Source organism: Suillus bovinus (assembly GCF_016758785.1).
Source record: "Suillus bovinus strain UH-Sbo-P2 chromosome Unknown EDB93scaffold_33, whole genome shotgun sequence".
Classification (NCBI taxonomy): domain Eukaryota; kingdom Fungi; phylum Basidiomycota; class Agaricomycetes; order Boletales; family Suillaceae; genus Suillus; species Suillus bovinus.
In genome coordinates, this window is record NW_024542089.1 from 169,417 (window position 1) to 186,641 (window position 17,225).

At 50.2% G+C, this 17,225-nt stretch overlaps 3 protein-coding genes across 3 annotated transcripts; 2 read left to right on the forward strand and 1 right to left on the reverse strand.

The window, feature by feature from the left end:
- The first annotated feature begins 907 nt into the window (after window positions 1–907).
- Window positions 908–13,911, forward strand: EDB93DRAFT_1328869 (uncharacterized protein). Its single transcript, XM_041455126.1, has 20 exons — window positions 908–1,083; window positions 1,136–2,492; window positions 2,545–2,848; window positions 2,902–4,303; window positions 4,361–5,278; window positions 5,334–6,172; window positions 6,221–7,085; window positions 7,141–7,236; window positions 7,289–7,490; window positions 7,541–9,172; window positions 9,227–10,280; window positions 10,332–11,038; window positions 11,087–11,597; window positions 11,652–11,732; window positions 11,789–11,999; window positions 12,056–12,162; window positions 12,213–12,815; window positions 12,866–12,953; window positions 13,006–13,692; window positions 13,748–13,911. Exons 1-20 carry the CDS (start codon window positions 1,003–1,005, stop codon window positions 13,778–13,780), a joined length of 11,778 nt encoding a protein of 3,925 aa, XP_041307028.1. The 5' UTR covers window positions 908–1,002; the 3' UTR covers window positions 13,781–13,911.
- Window positions 13,912–15,026, reverse strand: EDB93DRAFT_1149807 (Nucleotidylyl transferase). The gene has a single exon (XM_041449647.1). The coding sequence runs from the start codon at window positions 14,912–14,914 to the stop codon at window positions 13,925–13,927; it is 990 nt and encodes a 329-aa protein (XP_041307029.1). The 5' UTR covers window positions 14,915–15,026; the 3' UTR covers window positions 13,912–13,924.
- A 109-nt stretch (window positions 15,027–15,135) lies between these two features.
- EDB93DRAFT_1251089 (P-loop containing nucleoside triphosphate hydrolase protein) lies at window positions 15,136–17,076 on the forward strand (the record flags this gene model as incomplete). Its single annotated transcript, XM_041453113.1, has 11 exons — window positions 15,136–15,178; window positions 15,226–15,303; window positions 15,357–15,394; window positions 15,448–15,521; window positions 15,572–15,664; window positions 15,719–15,821; window positions 15,870–16,156; window positions 16,210–16,450; window positions 16,511–16,793; window positions 16,848–16,993; window positions 17,053–17,076. The coding sequence occupies 11 exons, from the start codon at window positions 15,136–15,138 to the stop codon at window positions 17,074–17,076; spliced, it is 1,410 nt and encodes a 469-aa protein (XP_041307030.1).
- Between the last annotated feature and the right edge of the window lie 149 nt (window positions 17,077–17,225).

Genomic DNA, 17,225 nt, shown 5'->3' on the forward strand with positions numbered 1-17,225 from the left:
ATTCGCATAAAACATTATAATCCATTTGAATCTATTATTTCAAACGGATTGTTCACCGATGAACGAGAACGACCTATTAAAATTAGATAGCTGACACGAGGGACGACGGGTAGTCCCGCTTGTGATATGGGGTATCGGCAGAGGAAGGTTGATTAATGGGGGAAGACAGAGTGCTGAGCGCTGAGTATTGGATGGGCGAGAACGACCCCTTTAAAATGAAACAGCTGACGATCTGTGATCGTGGGATATGGGCGGAGAGGAAGACTGATTGATTTAATCATCAATGGGACAAGGGAGACATCGCACCGTTGGAACAAGAGATACTTTATATCTCGATTTAGTCTATCATACCAGCAGTTTTCAAATAAAAGTCACCTAGGCGGAGACAGACCAGCGCTCAGCGCTGACTGGGCCGGGGTTTCAAGCTTGCTAGTGAGCGCGACTCCTTATCAAAGCTAATCGATCGATGTGTACTGATGGAAAGCGACATCGTGTATGTAAAACAACACATGTTGCAATTTAACAAACGCGTGTGGTCTGCATTTGCCTCGATGCATGTCCATTTTCCGTTGTGTGGGTGCGGGCATACTGACAAGAGACAGGGGCTGGAGGTGTCTTGCACGGGAACAAGCGATAAATAAATGTTTGTCACTGCCAGTCACCACCAGGCTGTTTGAGAAAGCGAATAACTTGTCATGGAAATGAGTGTATGATGAGACCATGGCCAAACCAAGACTGATTATTACGGAAGGGCCATATCGATGAACACGCTGCAGTAGATAGAATTTGAGAAATTAATGTTGGTGTAACGTGGTCTAAAGTATTACGTAAACACGTGACTTGTATACAGTTTTTGGGGAAGTTGGCGCCTGAAACCAAAAAAATTGCAATAATCCAAATACACTGGGGAGTACCAGTCATATAAAGTAAACTTCTGAACCCGTTCTCTTTCTTTCACTCCCTTCCCCACGTCGTTCTCGACGTCCTTAACCTCCCTTCAAAATGTCTAGCCAGAACGGTGATGCCGTTCACGAAAACCAATTTGCTACCCGTCCACTAGTAATATCCATCGCGAATGTTAGAGTACGCGTCATTTTTCTATCTCACCTATCTCTTGTTTAAACTGGCTTTTCAGGTCTCTATTCCCGTGTCTACCCAAATAGACGAGTGGATTGCTGCTGAAGTCCTTAGAGATGACTTCATCTTGTCACAACAACACGTCGATGTCGTAGACACCGTCGCAGACCCGGAACGCCCATTACAGGCCTACATAAATCTCTTTGCACGTTTCCTTGCTTTCATCGCACAGAAGACTTCCGATGCATCAGACTGCATAAAAGCACGCCTTTCTGTGCTCACTCGTGTCTTTACGCATTTCGTTTCTTCATATCTTACCGATACCGACCTCTACTCCTTTGTCAACCCATTCGATACCGAGGTCCGAACTGGAATTCTTGCAGCTTACTTTGCTGCACGTGCTACCCTAGAGAACCATAATGTTGCAGATATTCCAGGTCCCCCTGCTTCTGCCCTCCTCACAGCTGCTGATGACTCCGAAGCATCAATATATGCGCTTTTTGGTGGTCAAGGCACCAACGAGGTTTACTTTGACGAGCTTCAATCGCTTTACGACATCTACAAGCCTTACGTATCTCCCATAATCTCGTCAATCACCAATGATATTCTCCTTCCCCTTGTCACATCTTGCCAGGGATGTAGCTTTTACAACTATGGCATGGACGTCGCAGCATGGCTCGCAGGCACCTCTCCTCGTCCCCCAGTTGAATATCTTGCTTCCATCCCTGTCTCTCTTCCCTTGATCGGTCTCACCCAGCTAGTGCAGTACCGTGTCATCTGTCATGTCTCTGGATTCACTCCCAGCGAGCTACGTGACCATTTTGCTGGTGCAACTGGCCATTCGCAGGGGGTTGTTTCTGCCATCGCCATTTCTGCATCTACGTCCTTCGAATCATTTGATATCAATGCAAAGAAAGCTCTCCGATGGCTCTTCTTTTGTGGTATGCGCGGACAGGAAGCATTCCCCGTGCTTGCCCTAGAACCAAGCATTGTTCAAGATTGCATCGATGGAGGCGAGGGTGAACCCACGCCCATGCTTTCCATCACAAACTTGTCCCTCAAATTGTTGCAGCCCCATCTCGATGCTACCAACGATCATCTACCTGCCAATGCGCAGATCGCCGTCTCCCTATTCAATGGTCCCAGAAACTTTGTCGTGACTGGTCCTCCACGTTCCCTTTGTGGACTTGTCACGAACTTGAGGAAGGTACGTGCATCTTCTGGGCTTGACCAGAGCAAGGTGCCGTTTTCGCAGCGCAAACCTGCGTTCGGTGTCCGATTTTTGGTGGTCAATGCTCCCTACCACAGCACGCATTTGAAGGGTGCTGCCGAGAAGTTGTGTGATGAAGATCTTGGAGGCGAGGAGCTTTGGACCAAGGAAGAATTGGGAATCCCAGTATTCAACACCGAGGATGGTGCGCATATAGTCACTTCAGATCGCGTTTCTGGCTGATTTCATGGTTGTAGGTTCTGATATGCGTACTTCGGAGACATCTATCACGCGTTCGTTATGTGATCAGATCTTTACGTCCCCCATCCACTGGACACTCGCAACTGGTTTCCCTGAGACCGCAACACATGTCATCGACTTTGGTCCCGGTGGCCTGAATGGCATCGGGCCTCTCACAGCTCGTAATCTTGAAGGTCGCGGCGTGCGCGTTGTCACGCTAGGCGACAAGGGCCGCGGTGAGGCGGAACTCTTTGACATTGAAGAAGTCACGTACGAGGAGTGGTGGAGTAAGAAATACGCGCCAAAGCTTGTGAAAACAAGGTGCGTCAGTCGGATGGCATTTTTTCCTTCCGGATTTTAACATAACATGACAGCGATGGTACCATTCACATCGACACACCTTTCTCGCGCCTGCTCGGGAAGCCTCCGATCATGGTCGCTGGTATGACACCCACAACCGTGAAAGCAGGCTTCGTCTCTGCGGTCCTCTCTGCAGGGTACCACATCGAGCTGGCGGGTGGAGGTCACTACAACCCTGCAGCACTGCGTGCAAAAGTCGCGGAGATTCAAGCACAGATTCCAACAGGCGTTGGTCTCACACTTAACGCCCTCTACATCAACCCTCGCCAATTTGGCTTCCAGTTCCCCTTGTGGCAGGAAATGCGCCGCGAGGGCTTGCCTATCGAAGGTTTTTGTGTTGCTGCTGGCATTCCCAGCACTGAGAAAGCAGCAGAGATCATTGATGGATTGAGGAAGGCTGGTATCCGGCATGTATCGTTCAAGCCAGGTTCGGTGGACGGCATCAGGCAGGTCATTAACATCGCGAAGTCCAACCCTGATTTCCCTGTCATTCTTCAATGGACGGGAGGTCGTGCCGGTGGTCACCACTCCTACGAAGACTTCCATATGCCCGTGCTGAAAACATACAGCGCCATGCGTACGCAGGAAAACTTGATCCTTGTCGGGGGTTCCGGGTTTGGAGGTGCTGACGACGTGTGGCCATACCTCACTGGTGATTGGTCAAAGGATCTCTATGGCCAGCAGCTCATGCCATTCGACGGTTTCTTGTTCGCATCGCGCGTGATGGTGGCAAAGGAGGCACATACGAGTTCCAGTGTGAAAGATCTCATTGTGGGAGCGCCTGGTGTTGACGACAAGCAATGGGAAAGCACATACATGAAGCCTACCGGCGGGATCTTGACTGTGCGCTCGGAGCTGGGCGAACCTATCCACAAGGTCGCTACGCGTGCCGTGAAGCTCTGGAAGGAGTTTGATGACACCGTCTTCAAGCTTCCGAAGGAGAAGCGCGGCCCCTGGCTCGCTGAGCGCAAAGCGGAGATTATCGGCAAGTTGAACGCAGACTTTGCGAAGCCATGGTTCGGTTGGAAGAAGGATGGGAGTGTTGCCCTCGATTTGGGCGACATGACATATGAGGAAGTCGCTCTACGCATGGTCCGTCTGATGTACGTCTCGCATCAGAGTCGATGGATCGATTTAAGCTTGAGGAATTTGACGGGCGATTGGTTGAGGCGCGTGGAGGAGAGGTTTGCAGGTGTTAATGGAGGATTGAAGCCCAGTATCCTGCAGAGCTTCACAGAGCTGGACGATCCCAGCAAGTTTGTGGGGTCGTTCTTTGACAAGTATCCTGCTTCGAAGACTCAGTTGCTCGCTTCTGAGGACCGTGCGTACTTCCTCACCATCTCTCAGCGCGCAGGCCAGAAACCAGCGCCTTTCATTCCGATTTTGGACAGTAGCTTTGAGGTGTGGTTCAAGAAGGTTTGTATTGACCAACTTTCTATTGCTGAGATAGCTCATCATGATGGATGAATATAGGATTCGCTTTGGGCTGCAGAGGATATCGAAGCAGTGTTTGACCAGGACCCACAGCGTGTGTGTATTCTTCAAGGCCCCGTTGCTGTCAAGTACTCCACAGTCAAGGACGAACCAATCAAGGACCTTCTTGGCAACATTACTTCCTGCCTCGTGGAGAAGCTCCTCGACCGCTCCTATGGCGGGGATGTTTCTAAGGTGCCAACTGTTGATTACCTTGCTCCTGTTCCAGAGGAGGCCGAGACACCCGACAGCGTTTCTTATGAAGAAACCGCCACCAGTGTGACGTATACTGTCGGTGATGTGATCCCGGACACGAAGGAGTGGTTGCAGGCGTTGTCCGGCTCAGAGCTAAGCTGGCTCAAGGCGTTGTTGACATCTGATACGATCGTTCAAGGCACCGCATACATTGATAACCCGCTCCAACGTGCCCTTGCGCCAAGACGTGGGCAGAAAGTAGTTATTGGCATGGAGAAAGGCTCGCCGACATCTCTGACCTTCTACGGTGCTGGTCGCTCGCATGGCACGCACAAGCCCGATTTCAAGGCTGTTGAGATCCAATACACTGCATCTTCCAATCTTATCGATGTCACTTTCTACGAGGACAGGCGCGATGTATCCGTTCCCCTTGCTTTGCAATTCAAATACGTACCGTCCACAGGCGCGGTACCAATTCACGAGGTCGCAGATGGTCGCAATCGTCGCATCAAACAGTTCTATTGGAAGTTGTGGTTCGGTGACGACGAAGAGATGCCCGAGATCGATATTCATGAAACATTCATAGGCCCTGAGGTCACGATTTCTGCCGAGGATGTGGGGATGTTCTGTGGTGTTGTTGGTAACCAGAACGAGGCGTTCAAGGCGGCGCGCACGGAGATTGTCAAAGCTCCGATGGACTTTGCGATTGTGACTGGGTGGCAGGTATGTCGTTAAAGGTCTGTCAGCTTTAGGTCTTGGGCTGACTGGGTTGGCTTAGGCAATTATGAAGGCTATCTTCCCTGTGTCCATTGATGGTGATCTACTGAAGTCGGTCCACCTCTCGAATGGCTTCCGTCTTATTCCTGGTGCAACGCCTTTGGTTGCTGGCGATGTCTGCATTGCTGACGCACGCATTTCGTCGGTCAAGAACACGGATGCTGGCAAGGTCGTGAAGGTAAAGGGACATGTGTTTCGTGACGGAAAGCCCGTCATTGAGGTCGTTTCGTCGTTCCTTTACCGCGGTCGATTCATCGACTTCGAGGATACTTTCGAGACTATCAACGAACCTGACTATGTTGTGGAAATCGCCAATGATGCCGATGTCGGTGTTATGCAGTCGAAGGAGTGGTTGAGCTGGGAAGACCAGTCGACGCCTCTCAAGGCTGGCATGACCCTCGTTTTCCGGGTGCAATCGCAGGTCACGTTCAAGGACAAGACCACTTACCGGGATGTCACAGTCTCTGGTGATGTATTTATGCGTGATCAACTCAAGCGCTTAAAGAAAGTCGCGTCAGTGGAGTTCGAGCAGGAAGGATGCCACGGAAACCCTGTCGTTGCGCACCTCGAGCGTCGTGGCACTCAGGAAGGTCGTCTCACTCAACTCACCAATGAGGGGTACACGATGTCAAGCAATGTTTCTACCACGTTCAATGCTCCTCTTGCAAATGAACCATATTCGAAGGCCTCGGGCGATTTCAATCCCATTCATGTCAATCCTTATTTCGCAGACTATGCATCGCTCCCTGGTACCATCACTCATGGCATGTGGTCAAGCGCTGCTACGCGCCGTTATGTCGAGAACATTGTCGCAGAAGGCAATCCTGACCGTGTCGTTGCGTAAGTGAAGCCTTCAGGATACGGGATCAGCGAACTGACATCTTCTAGGTATGATGTCTCCTTTGTCGGCATGATCTTACCCGGCGATGAGCTGAAGGTCAACATTCGCCATGTTGGCATGCGCGACGGTAACATGGTTGTCAAGGTCGAAACGTCGAATCAGCGCGAAGAGAAGGTCCTCGAGGGAACTGCAGAGGTTGCGCAGGCTACCACCGTCTACGTCTTCACCGGCCAGGGCTCACAGGAGCCTGGCATGGGAATGGATTTGTACAACAGTTCTTCCGCTGCTCGCGCGGTCTGGGATGGAGCCGATGCGCACTTGCTCGCCGTGTATGGATTCTCCATCGTTGAGATCGTCAAGGACAACCCGAAGGAGAAGACCATTCATTTTGGTGGTATCAAGGGTCAGGCAATCCGCCAGAGGTACATGGACATGACGTACGATACCATGGACAAGGACGGCGTTGTCAAAACTCATCCCCTCTTTGCCGACATTGACATCCGTACCCCCAAATACACCTTCAGCCACCCTAACGGTCTCCTTTTTGCTACTCAATTCGCACAAATTGCACTCGTCGTGACCGAGAAAGCTGCATTCGAAGATATGCGCGCCAAGGGCTTCGTCCAGAAGGACTGTGCATTTGCTGGACACTCGCTGGGTGAATACTCTGCTCTTGCCTCTATGGCTGATGTCCTCCATATATCCGCTCTTGTCGATGTCGTTTTCTACCGTGGGATCACGATGCAGCGGGCCGTCGAGCGTGATGCTCACAACCGCTCTAACTATGCCATGTGTGCTGTCAACCCCAGCCGTATCTCGAAGACTTTTACCGATGCTGCACTTCGCGAAGTTGTCGACACTATTTCCACTCGTACGAGCACGCTGCTCGAGATCGTCAACTATAACGTCGAGGTCAATGCTTTCTCACTTGCGGCTTTTTCTTGTCGTTAACGTGTATCTTGTACAGGGTCAACAATATGTTTGCGCTGGAGAGCTCCTTGCTCTTCAGACAATGACCAACGTCTTAAACTACCTCAAGGTCCAGAAGATCGACATTCAGAAGGTTTGTACTCCATCTTGTCGAAATGATCGAAGCTAACCGTTACTATCTATAGCTTACTGAGCAATTCACCGTCGAGAAGGTCAAGGAGATGCTTGGCGACATCGTGATGGAATGCTTCGAGCGCGCCAAGGAGCAGCAGCGTGCAGAGGGCTACATCAAGCTCGAGCGTGGCTTTGCGACTATTCCCCTTCCTGGTATTGATGTGCCCTTCCATTCCCGCTATCTCTGGGCTGGTGTCATGCCTTTCCGTGCATGTGAGTCATGCACGTACGTCACGCTGACACAGCTAATTACTTTACTCTAGACCTCTCGAAGAAGATCAACCCGTCACTTCTTAACCCTGACATGCTTATCGGAAAATACATCCCGAACTTGGTCGCCAAGCCATTTGACATCACGCGCGAGTATGCGCAGCTCATCTATGACCAGACGTCTTCGCCCCGTCTCGACAAGGTTCTCAAGAAGTGGGATAACGACGACTGGACATCCCCTGAGCAGCGTCAGAAGCTTGCATACACCATCCTCGTCGAACTTCTCTCATACCAGTTCGCATCTCCTGTGCGATGGATTGAAACCCAGGACTTGTTATTCACTCAGTATCACTTCGAACGTTTCATCGAGCTTGGTCCTTCACCTACGCTTACTGGCATGGCCACTCGCACTCTCAAGGCCAAATATGAGGCGCAAGATGACGCCGTGAGCCGCAAGAGAATTATACTTTGCCACGCCAAGAATGTACGCGAGATCTACTACCAGTTTGAAGATGAAGTTGCCGCGACTCCTGCTGCTGCTGAAGCTCCTGCGGAATCGACATCTGTTCCCACAACTCCTGTCGCTGCACCCGCGCCTGTTGCAGCTCCCCCTTCGGCTGGTCCCGCTGCCTCCATTGAGGATGCCCCCATCAAGGCTAACGATATCCTTATGTCCATCATCGCGCAGAAGCTCAAGAAGAAGATTGAGGAGGTTCCTGCAAGCAAGACCATCAAAGATTTGGTTGGCGGCAAGTCGACTCTTCAGAACGAGATTCTCGGTGACTTGCAACTTGAATTCTCGTCTGCGCCTGAGAAGGGTGAAGAGCTGCCTTTGGAAGAGCTCGGTTCTGCTCTCAGCGTCGGTCACTCTGGTGCTCTCGGCAAGTACACTTCAGGCTTGGTGTCCCGTATGATCGGTGGCAAGATGCCTGGTGGCTTCAATTCATCTGCCATCAAGACGCACTTAGCCAAGACTTGGGGACTGGGATCATCACGCGCTGACGGCGTCCTTTTACTCGGAACCACGATGGAGCCTGCCAAACGTCTCTCTTCGGAGGCTGAGGGCAAGGCATGGCTTGATACTGTTGTCGTCATCTACGCTCAGCGTTCCGGGATCTCCCTCTCCAGCGGAGGTGCTGGAGGTGCTGGCGGTAGTTCTGGAGGTGGTGCGACCATCAATAGTGAGGAGTTCCTGAAGTTCCGTGCTGAGCAGGAGCAGTTTGCCGCACAGCATGTTGAGCTGTATATGCGTTATCTCAACAAGGATTCCCGTGCCGGGGAGATTGCATTTGATAAGGAAAAGGCCAATTCTGCTCAGTTACAAGCTCGCTTGGACGCCATTACCAAGGAACACGGCGATGCATACATCGACGGCATCCAACCGGCTTTCGACCCGCTCAAGGCCCGTCACTTTGACTCTTCATGGAATTGGGTGCGACAAGACGCTCTCCTGATGTACTATGACATTATTCATGGTCGTCTCACCACTGTCGACCGCGAGCTCACTGCTCGTTGCATAGCTCTACTTAACCGCGCCGACCCCGAACTTCTCACTTATATGCAGTACAATATCGACCGTTGCGACGCTAGCAAGGGTGATACTTATGTTCTTGCCAAGCAGTTTGGCCAACAGCTCATCGACAACACAAAGGAGGTGATCGATCATCCTCCAGTGTACAAAGATGGTAAGCACGCAGACTGATTTGCGTCCGTCACCGTTAATCACGTTTTCAAACCAGTGACATTCCCCACTGCCCCTCATACCGAAGTCACGGAGAAAGGCGATATTGTTTACTCCGAAGTCGTCCGGGAGAATGTTCGCAAGTTGGAAGCTTATGTCGAGGAGATGGCCAGTGGAGATACTATCTCTACCGTGAACATCCAGAAGGTGCAAGATGATGTTTTGAAGCTATGGACTGTAGTCAGATCCCAACCCGGCATTAGTCAAGACCAGAAGAATCGTATCAAAGCGTTATATGAGGGAGTTGTTCGTTCTCTCAGAAAGGGTCCCGAACAAGCCCGTACACGCACTCGCAGTCGTCGCTCTTCTTCCCAATTCCTTCGTCCCCAGATCTCTGCCGCCACCAGCGTGTCCGCAGACAAGGTTCCCCTCCTCCATCTCAAACGCAAGGTTGGCAGCAACTGGGAGTACTCCAGCAACTTGACTGGCGTGTACCTCGACATCCTTCACGAAATTGCAACCTCAGGCACTACCTTCAAGGATAAGAACGCCCTGCTCACTGGCGTCGGCAAAGGCTCCATTGGTGTAGAGATCTTAAAGGGTCTTCTGTCCGGCGGTGCGCATGTCGTTATCACTACCTCCCGCTACAACCGAGCGACCGTGGAGTACTACCAATCTATCTACCAGAGCTTTGGCGCTCGAGGATCGGCCCTCACTGTTGTTCCCTTTAACCAAGGTTCGAAGCAGGATGTTGAAGCACTTGTTGACTATATCTATGCCACGCTCGGTCTCGATCTCGACTACATACTTCCCTTCGCTGCAGTGCCCGAAAATGGCCGTGAAATTGACGGCCTGGATGACAAGTCTGAGCTCGCACACCGCATCATGTTGGTAAACTTGCTGCGCATCCTCGGTGCAGTCAAGAACAAGAAGGCCTCTCGTCACTTTGTCACCAGACCAACGCAGGTCATTCTTCCACTCTCTCCTAATCATGGACTTTTCGGCAACGACGGTCTCTATTCGGAATCCAAGATATCTCTGGAGACTTTGTTCAACCGCTGGAACTCGGAGAGCTGGGGCGAGTATCTGTGCTTGGCTGGTGCCGTTATCGGGTGCGTATCATCGCAATTATCTTCTGTTGCTCCATAACTTATGCCACTTAGATGGACCCGTGGTACAGGTCTCATGGATGCTACCAACATTGTCGCAGACGAAGTCGAGAGTCACGGTGTCCGTACCTTCTCGGCGAAGGAGATGGCGTTCAATATCCTGGGCTTGATGCATCCATTGCTCTTCAGCATTACCCAGGTTGAGCCTATCTGGGCTGACCTCAATGGTGGTATGGATCGTCTCCCTGACCTCGCTGATATCACAAGCCGTATTCGCATGAATTTGAACAAGAAGAGCGAACTTCGTCGCGCTATTGCACGCGACAATGCTCTTGATTTCAAGGTTATCAATGGAGCAGAGGGTGAGCGTGTCCTGCAAACCGTCAATGTGGTCCCGCGAGCAAACTTCACATTTGAATTCCCTGCACTGGAACCTGCTTCATCCCTACATGATCTCGAGAAACTCCGTGGCATCATCGATCTGGAGAAAGTTGTCGTCATCACTGGATTCGCTGAGGTTGGTCCTTGGGGTAGTTCACGTACTCGTTGGGAAATGGAGGCACGAGGAGAGTTCACCATTGAGGGTTGTATTGAGATGGCCTGGCTCATGGGTTATATCAAGCACTTCGATGGGCGTCTCAAGGACGGTTCATTGTACGTTGGCTGGGTTGATTCTAAGGCGGGCGAGCCTGTCGACGACAAGGACGTCAAAAATCGTTATGAGAAAGAGATTTTGAGTCACGCTGGTGTACGCATGATTGGTGAGTCGCATTCCAACTTTGATTGGTCAGTTATGAATCTCCTCACAGAGCCTGAGCTGTTCCGCGGCTATGATCCCAAGAAAAAGGTCTTCAACCAAGAAATCGAGCTCATTCATGACTTGGAAGCAATTGAAGTTGCGCAATCTGAGGCTGAGAAGTTCAAGTATGAGCATGGCGACAAATGTGATATTTGGACCGGAGAAGGTGATCAGTGGTTCGTCAAATTCAAGAAAGGTGCGAGGGTGTTTGTTCCCAAGGCGTTCAAGTTCAGTCGCCTCGTTGCTGGTCAAATTCCTACTGGATGGGATGCTGGCCGCTACGGTATCCCGCCAGATATTATCGCTCAAACAGATCGTGCCACTCTCTGGGCCCTTGTTTGCACTGCTGAAGCTTTGAACATGTCTGGAATTACCGATCCCTACGAACTATACAAGTACTTCCACCCCTCTGAAGTTGGCACGTGCGTTGGCAGCGGCATGGGTGGCACGGAAAGTCTTGCGCAAATGTTCAAAGACCGCCGCGAAGAAAAGGACGTTCAGAACGATATCTTGCAGGAGACGTCAGTCTGCCCGACTTTTCTTGACAAATATGCACGACTGACCTATCTTCACAGTTTTATCAACACTACTGCTGGATGGATTAACCTTCTTTTGATGTCTTCCAGTGGCCCAGTGAAGATTCCTGTTGGCGCTTGGTGAGTGTTCATAAGGATTCATAGTTTGCTGTTCCTCAAGTTTTCTGAAATTTCAGTGCAACTGCACTGCAATCTCTCGAGATTGCCTCTGATACATTGTTATCTGGGAAGGCGAAAGTCATGATTGCTGGTGGATTCGACGACATCAGTGAGGAAGGGTCTTACGAGTTCGCTAACATGAAGGCCACGAGTAACGCTGAGACCGAGTTCGCCATGGGACGTGAGCCTACTGAGATGTCCCGTCCCGCTACAACCACTCGCTCAGGCGTAAGTCCTCTGATCCATATGCTAGATATATTGAACTCACCGACTTTGCCCAACAGTTCATGGAGTCTCAAGGGACTGGTATACACATCATCATGACTGCAAAGACAGCCTTGGAAATTGGTGCTCCTATCCGTGGTATTTTGGCATTCACGTCAACTTCCACGTAAGTTGACATCAAACCTGAAAGACGTTTAATTACTCACCATTCTACAGTGACAAGGCTGGACGATCTATCCCAGCTCCTGGTCGCGGTGCTCTTTCTGTCGCAAGAGAACTCCCATCGAAGTACCCCCTTCCTAGTCTCAGTCTTGATCACCGATCTCGCCAGATCTCCTTCAGACGCAAGCAGATCTCCGAGTGGCTCGACCATGAGCTTGCTCAGCTGCGGGAGGAGATGGATGCTCTGCAGGCCGATGCCAAGGATGTTGACAAGGAATACTTCTCATCCCGTGTTGCCGATATCGAGAAGGAAGCTCACCGCCAAGAGAAGGAGGCCTTAGCTACGTATGGCATGCTAGAGGGTACTGATGCTCGTGTGGCACCTATGCGCCGTGCACTCGCGGTGTGGGGATTGACAACAGATGACATTGGTGTCCTCTCGATTCACGGAACGAGTACCGGTGCGAATGAGAAGAACGAAACGCAGATCTGGCACAACATCTTCGAGTCCATGTCACGCACCCACGGCAATGCCGTTCCTGTTATTGCTCAGAAGAGCTTGCTTGGACACTCGAAGGGTGGTTCAGCGGCGTGGCAGATGGCTGGTTTGTTGCAGACTGTCATTACTGGTATTATCCCAGGTAACCGCAATAGCGAGTGAGTACTCTGTCGTCAAATTGGCTTCGCCCGCTCATGGCATCCCTTAGCAACATTGATGCCCGATTCGAAGCTCATCACTTCCTCATGTTCCCGTCGAGGTCTATTCATACTGATGGTATCCGCGCTGGCGTCATGGTGAGTTCGACTGATCTGTGTTCATCACGGGGGCTAATACCATGGCTACTAGTCATCCTTCGGTTTCGGTCAAGTCGGTGGCACTGCAGTTGTTGTTCATCCCCGTTATCTCTTCGGTGCTCTCGAAACCTCCGATTATGAGTCCTACAAGATACGCAACCAGTCCCGTGCGCAAGAGGCATACAAGGTCATGACTGAGATGATGACTTCCAACACCCTTGTCAAGATCAAGGAAAGCCCGCCGTACAGTCCCGAGCTGGAGCAGGCGGTTCTCATGAACCCCATGGCTCGTGCTACCTTCAACCCGAAGACTCGCAGCTATTCATACACCGCCAGCCTTGATAAGAGCATTCCATTTGATACTGCCAACGCCAAGGTTGTTGCAGATGCTCTTGCGTCACAAGGATCTGTGGCAGGAATCGGTGTCGATCAAGAGCTGATCTCCTCCGTTCCATCCTCTAACCCTTGTTTTGTCGAACGCAACTTCACTGAAGATGAGATTGCCTACTGCCGCGCCCAACCGTCACCACCGTCCTCCTTCGCAGCTCGATGGGTAGGAAAGGAAGCAGTGTTCAAGTCGCTGGGCGTGCCGTCAAAGGGTGCTGCCGCTGCGATGAAGGACATCGAGATTCTGCCTAACGAGTCTGGTGTTCCGACTGTAACCCTTCACGGCAACGCGAAAGCTGCTGCACGGGGCAAAGGGATTACCAATGTGTTAGTATCCTTGAGTCATTCTGAGGTATGTGTCGTGAACCCACATCACCAAATCATGACCTGACATGTGCTTTCAACAGACCGTTGCTATCGCTTTCGCTCAAGCTTCATAGAAAATCGTTCACCTTGGACCCTCATGATTGGCATGTTTTCGAAAATTCAATACTTTACGCATGAATGAAATTGATATCCGTTGTTGTAACATAGAGTAGACTGGAACATAATAGATTTCTTTGATTTCAAGGCTCGTGGCAGCATCAAGAAACATACAAGCTGTTCTGAATGATATAGTTGGCGATAGATGGTGTAACGAGTTCCTTCCATGTCTCATCCTTGAGCGCAACCTTTGTTCTCACTTGGCTTGAGCTGGTTTGCTCGTCGACGTTGTCAGCACCTAAGCTGATCAAGGCAACTCGCTCGCTCTCTACGAACTCCCTCGCCATGAATAAAGTCTTCGCTTCTACTTCCTCTTGTACCGTATCTTGTACTTCTGCCAATTTTCGCCGAGCACACGCCACATAACAATTATCTCCCGTAGGCGAGAAAAACAAACGAAGAGCATCCATCATTGCAGCTTCAGATGCATAATATCTCGGAGACAGCAGGCGGACGAGAGTATCAAAGCCTAATAGGAATACTAGGCGTGGATCTGGTATTGATATTCCGTCATAAGTGGGTGATATTGCCATCTCATCCAGAGCAGTTGCCGGATGATACATGCCTGAACATCGCGCATGCAGGAACTGCCGAAGAACTACGGCTTTTCCGACAAAAGTTGGTTCATCGACGATGGCTATTGCGACGTTGGCATGCTCAGGTTCAGAATTATCCTCGAGGCGCTGCGAGACAGATGCTAGCATGTCCTTTGATAAGAGGTACATCATCTCCAGACGCTGCTCATACGTTGCATCACCAGGTTTCAGTGCTTTGTCAGCGTTCCGCACGGATAGCAGCAGTAGCTTTGCATCGTAATCAAGCTCAGCTGTTGAGCTCGTGAGACCAGGTTTTGTATACCGTGGAGGACGAGAGTTTGCCAGAGCAAGATGAGCGCATGTCGGTGGATTGAAGGAAGAGTCTAAGATAGATATACGAATGGTGTCAAGTTTGCGTTGCGGGTGAGTGGGCAGTCGAGGGAAAGGCCAACGTTCATGGGACGTGTACACGAGTTCCAGAGGAGACTCGTGCCTCTGTACTTTCTGGAGGAGTTTGAGTGCGTGACCGGGAGGCCACAGGGGTTTCGCATTCATAATTTATTTCTGCTGCAATGGCATCGGAGTGCGGTAGATCTGGCCTTGTATGGTTTAACAAGTCGGCGAGTATTCCATGATGAATGTACCCACCAGGAAGAAATGATGACCTAGATAAGGTACACTTACGTAAAGTTAGATCTGACTCGTGAGTCGTCTGCTTAACTTTACCTTCCATAATCGGACGACAAGCAAACCATCTTTCGCTCCAACCATCACTCATGGAGAAGGACGCAGACGGTTTTTATGCCCCCAAACTGGAAGGTTCGTGACGAATCTCTACCAGGTACTATAAACTTGACACTTTGCAGCTTCTGCGCCACCTGCACAGGCTGAAAGCAAGGGTACGAAGGAGGCGGAACAGCCTGAGCCTGTTCCATCTTCAAGTTGTGCGTGCATGTCCTGTCATTGTCTCACAGCGAAACTTATTCTACACTCTTAGCTACAACTGACTTGATCGCGTCGACATTCGAGGTCACAGTACGTTAAGAAGCCACAATACTAGATTGTTAAATGACTCACTACATTTTCAGGTCACACTTGCAGACCAGCAGGCCGACCCGAATTCCCCTTTATTTAGTGCTAAGACATTTGAGGAGCTTGGACTGTATGTTGTCGTATTCTCTTATTTTATGCATCTTTAACGATTGATTGTAGTCATCAAGATTTATTGAAGGGTCTCTATGATCTTGGTTTCTCAAAGCCCTCGAAGATCCAAGAGCGTGCTCTGCCGCTACTGCTCTCGAATCCGTAGGTATACCAGCTCGTGTAACATGGAACTAGGTTACTGATCACTGCCTCAAGCCCTCAAAACATGATCGGACAATCGCAATCTGGCACAGGCAAGACTGCCGCATTTGTGCTTACCATGCTGAGCCGTATAGATTTTTCCAAGAACAAGACACAGGTCAGTGCTGTGTGCACCTTTCCAGCTTTTCGTTAAGACTAGCTGCAGGCACTGTGTCTAGCTCCTTCACGAGAACTTGCACGTCAGATTATGACTGTTGTCGTTGCTATGGGCAAATTTACTCCAGTTCAGACGGAGTACGCAATAAAGGATAATCTTCCAAAGGGCGCATCACGGATAACTGCTCACATTGTCGTTGGGACTCCGGGAACAATGGCAGATCTTTTAAAAAGAAGGGTCATCGATGCATCTGAAGTCAAGGTGTTCGTTCTCGATGAAGCAGATAACATGTTGGATCAGGATGGACTTGGTGACCAAACGTTACGAGTCAAGAAGTGAGTACGTTTTTCTCTCATTTGGGCTACAATTCACAAAAAATCGATGTAAGCCTCGTTCCCCGAACAGGCGTTCAAATTATCCTGTTTTCGGCAACATTCCCCGATCACGTCCGCAATTTTGCTAGTAAATTTGCTCCCAGTGCGAACAAAATTGAACTTCAGAGAGAGGAACTCTCTGTGGACGGCATCCGGCAATTTTACATGGATTGCAGAAATGAAGAACATAAATACGATATCCTCGTGTCCCTGTACCAGCTTTTGACGATCGGTCAGAGTATCATCTTCTGCCAGGTTAGCAGGATGGCGCCCGCCTGCTCGCACCTTAATAACCATTCCCTTCACTCTTTCTAGCATCGCCATACAGCAGATAGAATATCTCAACGCATGTCAGCTGAGGGTCACAAAGTGGCATCACTGCATGGTGCCAAGGACGCCGCAGAACGTGATGCTATTATTGACAACTTCCGTGAAGGACGGGAAAAGGTCCTTATCACGACGAATGTCATCGCGCGTGGCATCGACATCATGCAGGTCAACATGGTAGTGAATTACGACTTGCCGTTGATGAATGAACGGGGAAATCAACACTCCAATGACGCAAAACCTGACGTTGAGACGTACATCCACCGTATTGGTAGGGAGTTTCAAATATGCATTCCGTGCCTTACTAACAACTCTGTTTCTCAAGGCCGCACTGGTCGCTTCGGACGCAGGGGTATCTCAATAAACTTTGTCCATGACCGCAGAACCTGGTCACAGATGGAGGAGATTGAAAAGACACTGAACAAGAAGATTATCCGAATAGACACCAAGGATCTGGATGAGATGGAAGAGGTGCGTGCATAATTTTTGATTCGCCTATCACTAGGAAATCTGATTTCATTTCTTTGCAGACCATGAAGAAGGCGTTGAAATAATCTGTGCTCTTGTACCTGGATGTGGATCGTCTGTTGTATTCTTTTTCTAATCATGTTATATCGCCTTGCGACCTCGATCGGCCATGCGTTCGTGGCTGGATGGAAGTTTCAATGCGTGCAATTTGTACTGTAATTCCTGAATCTGGATG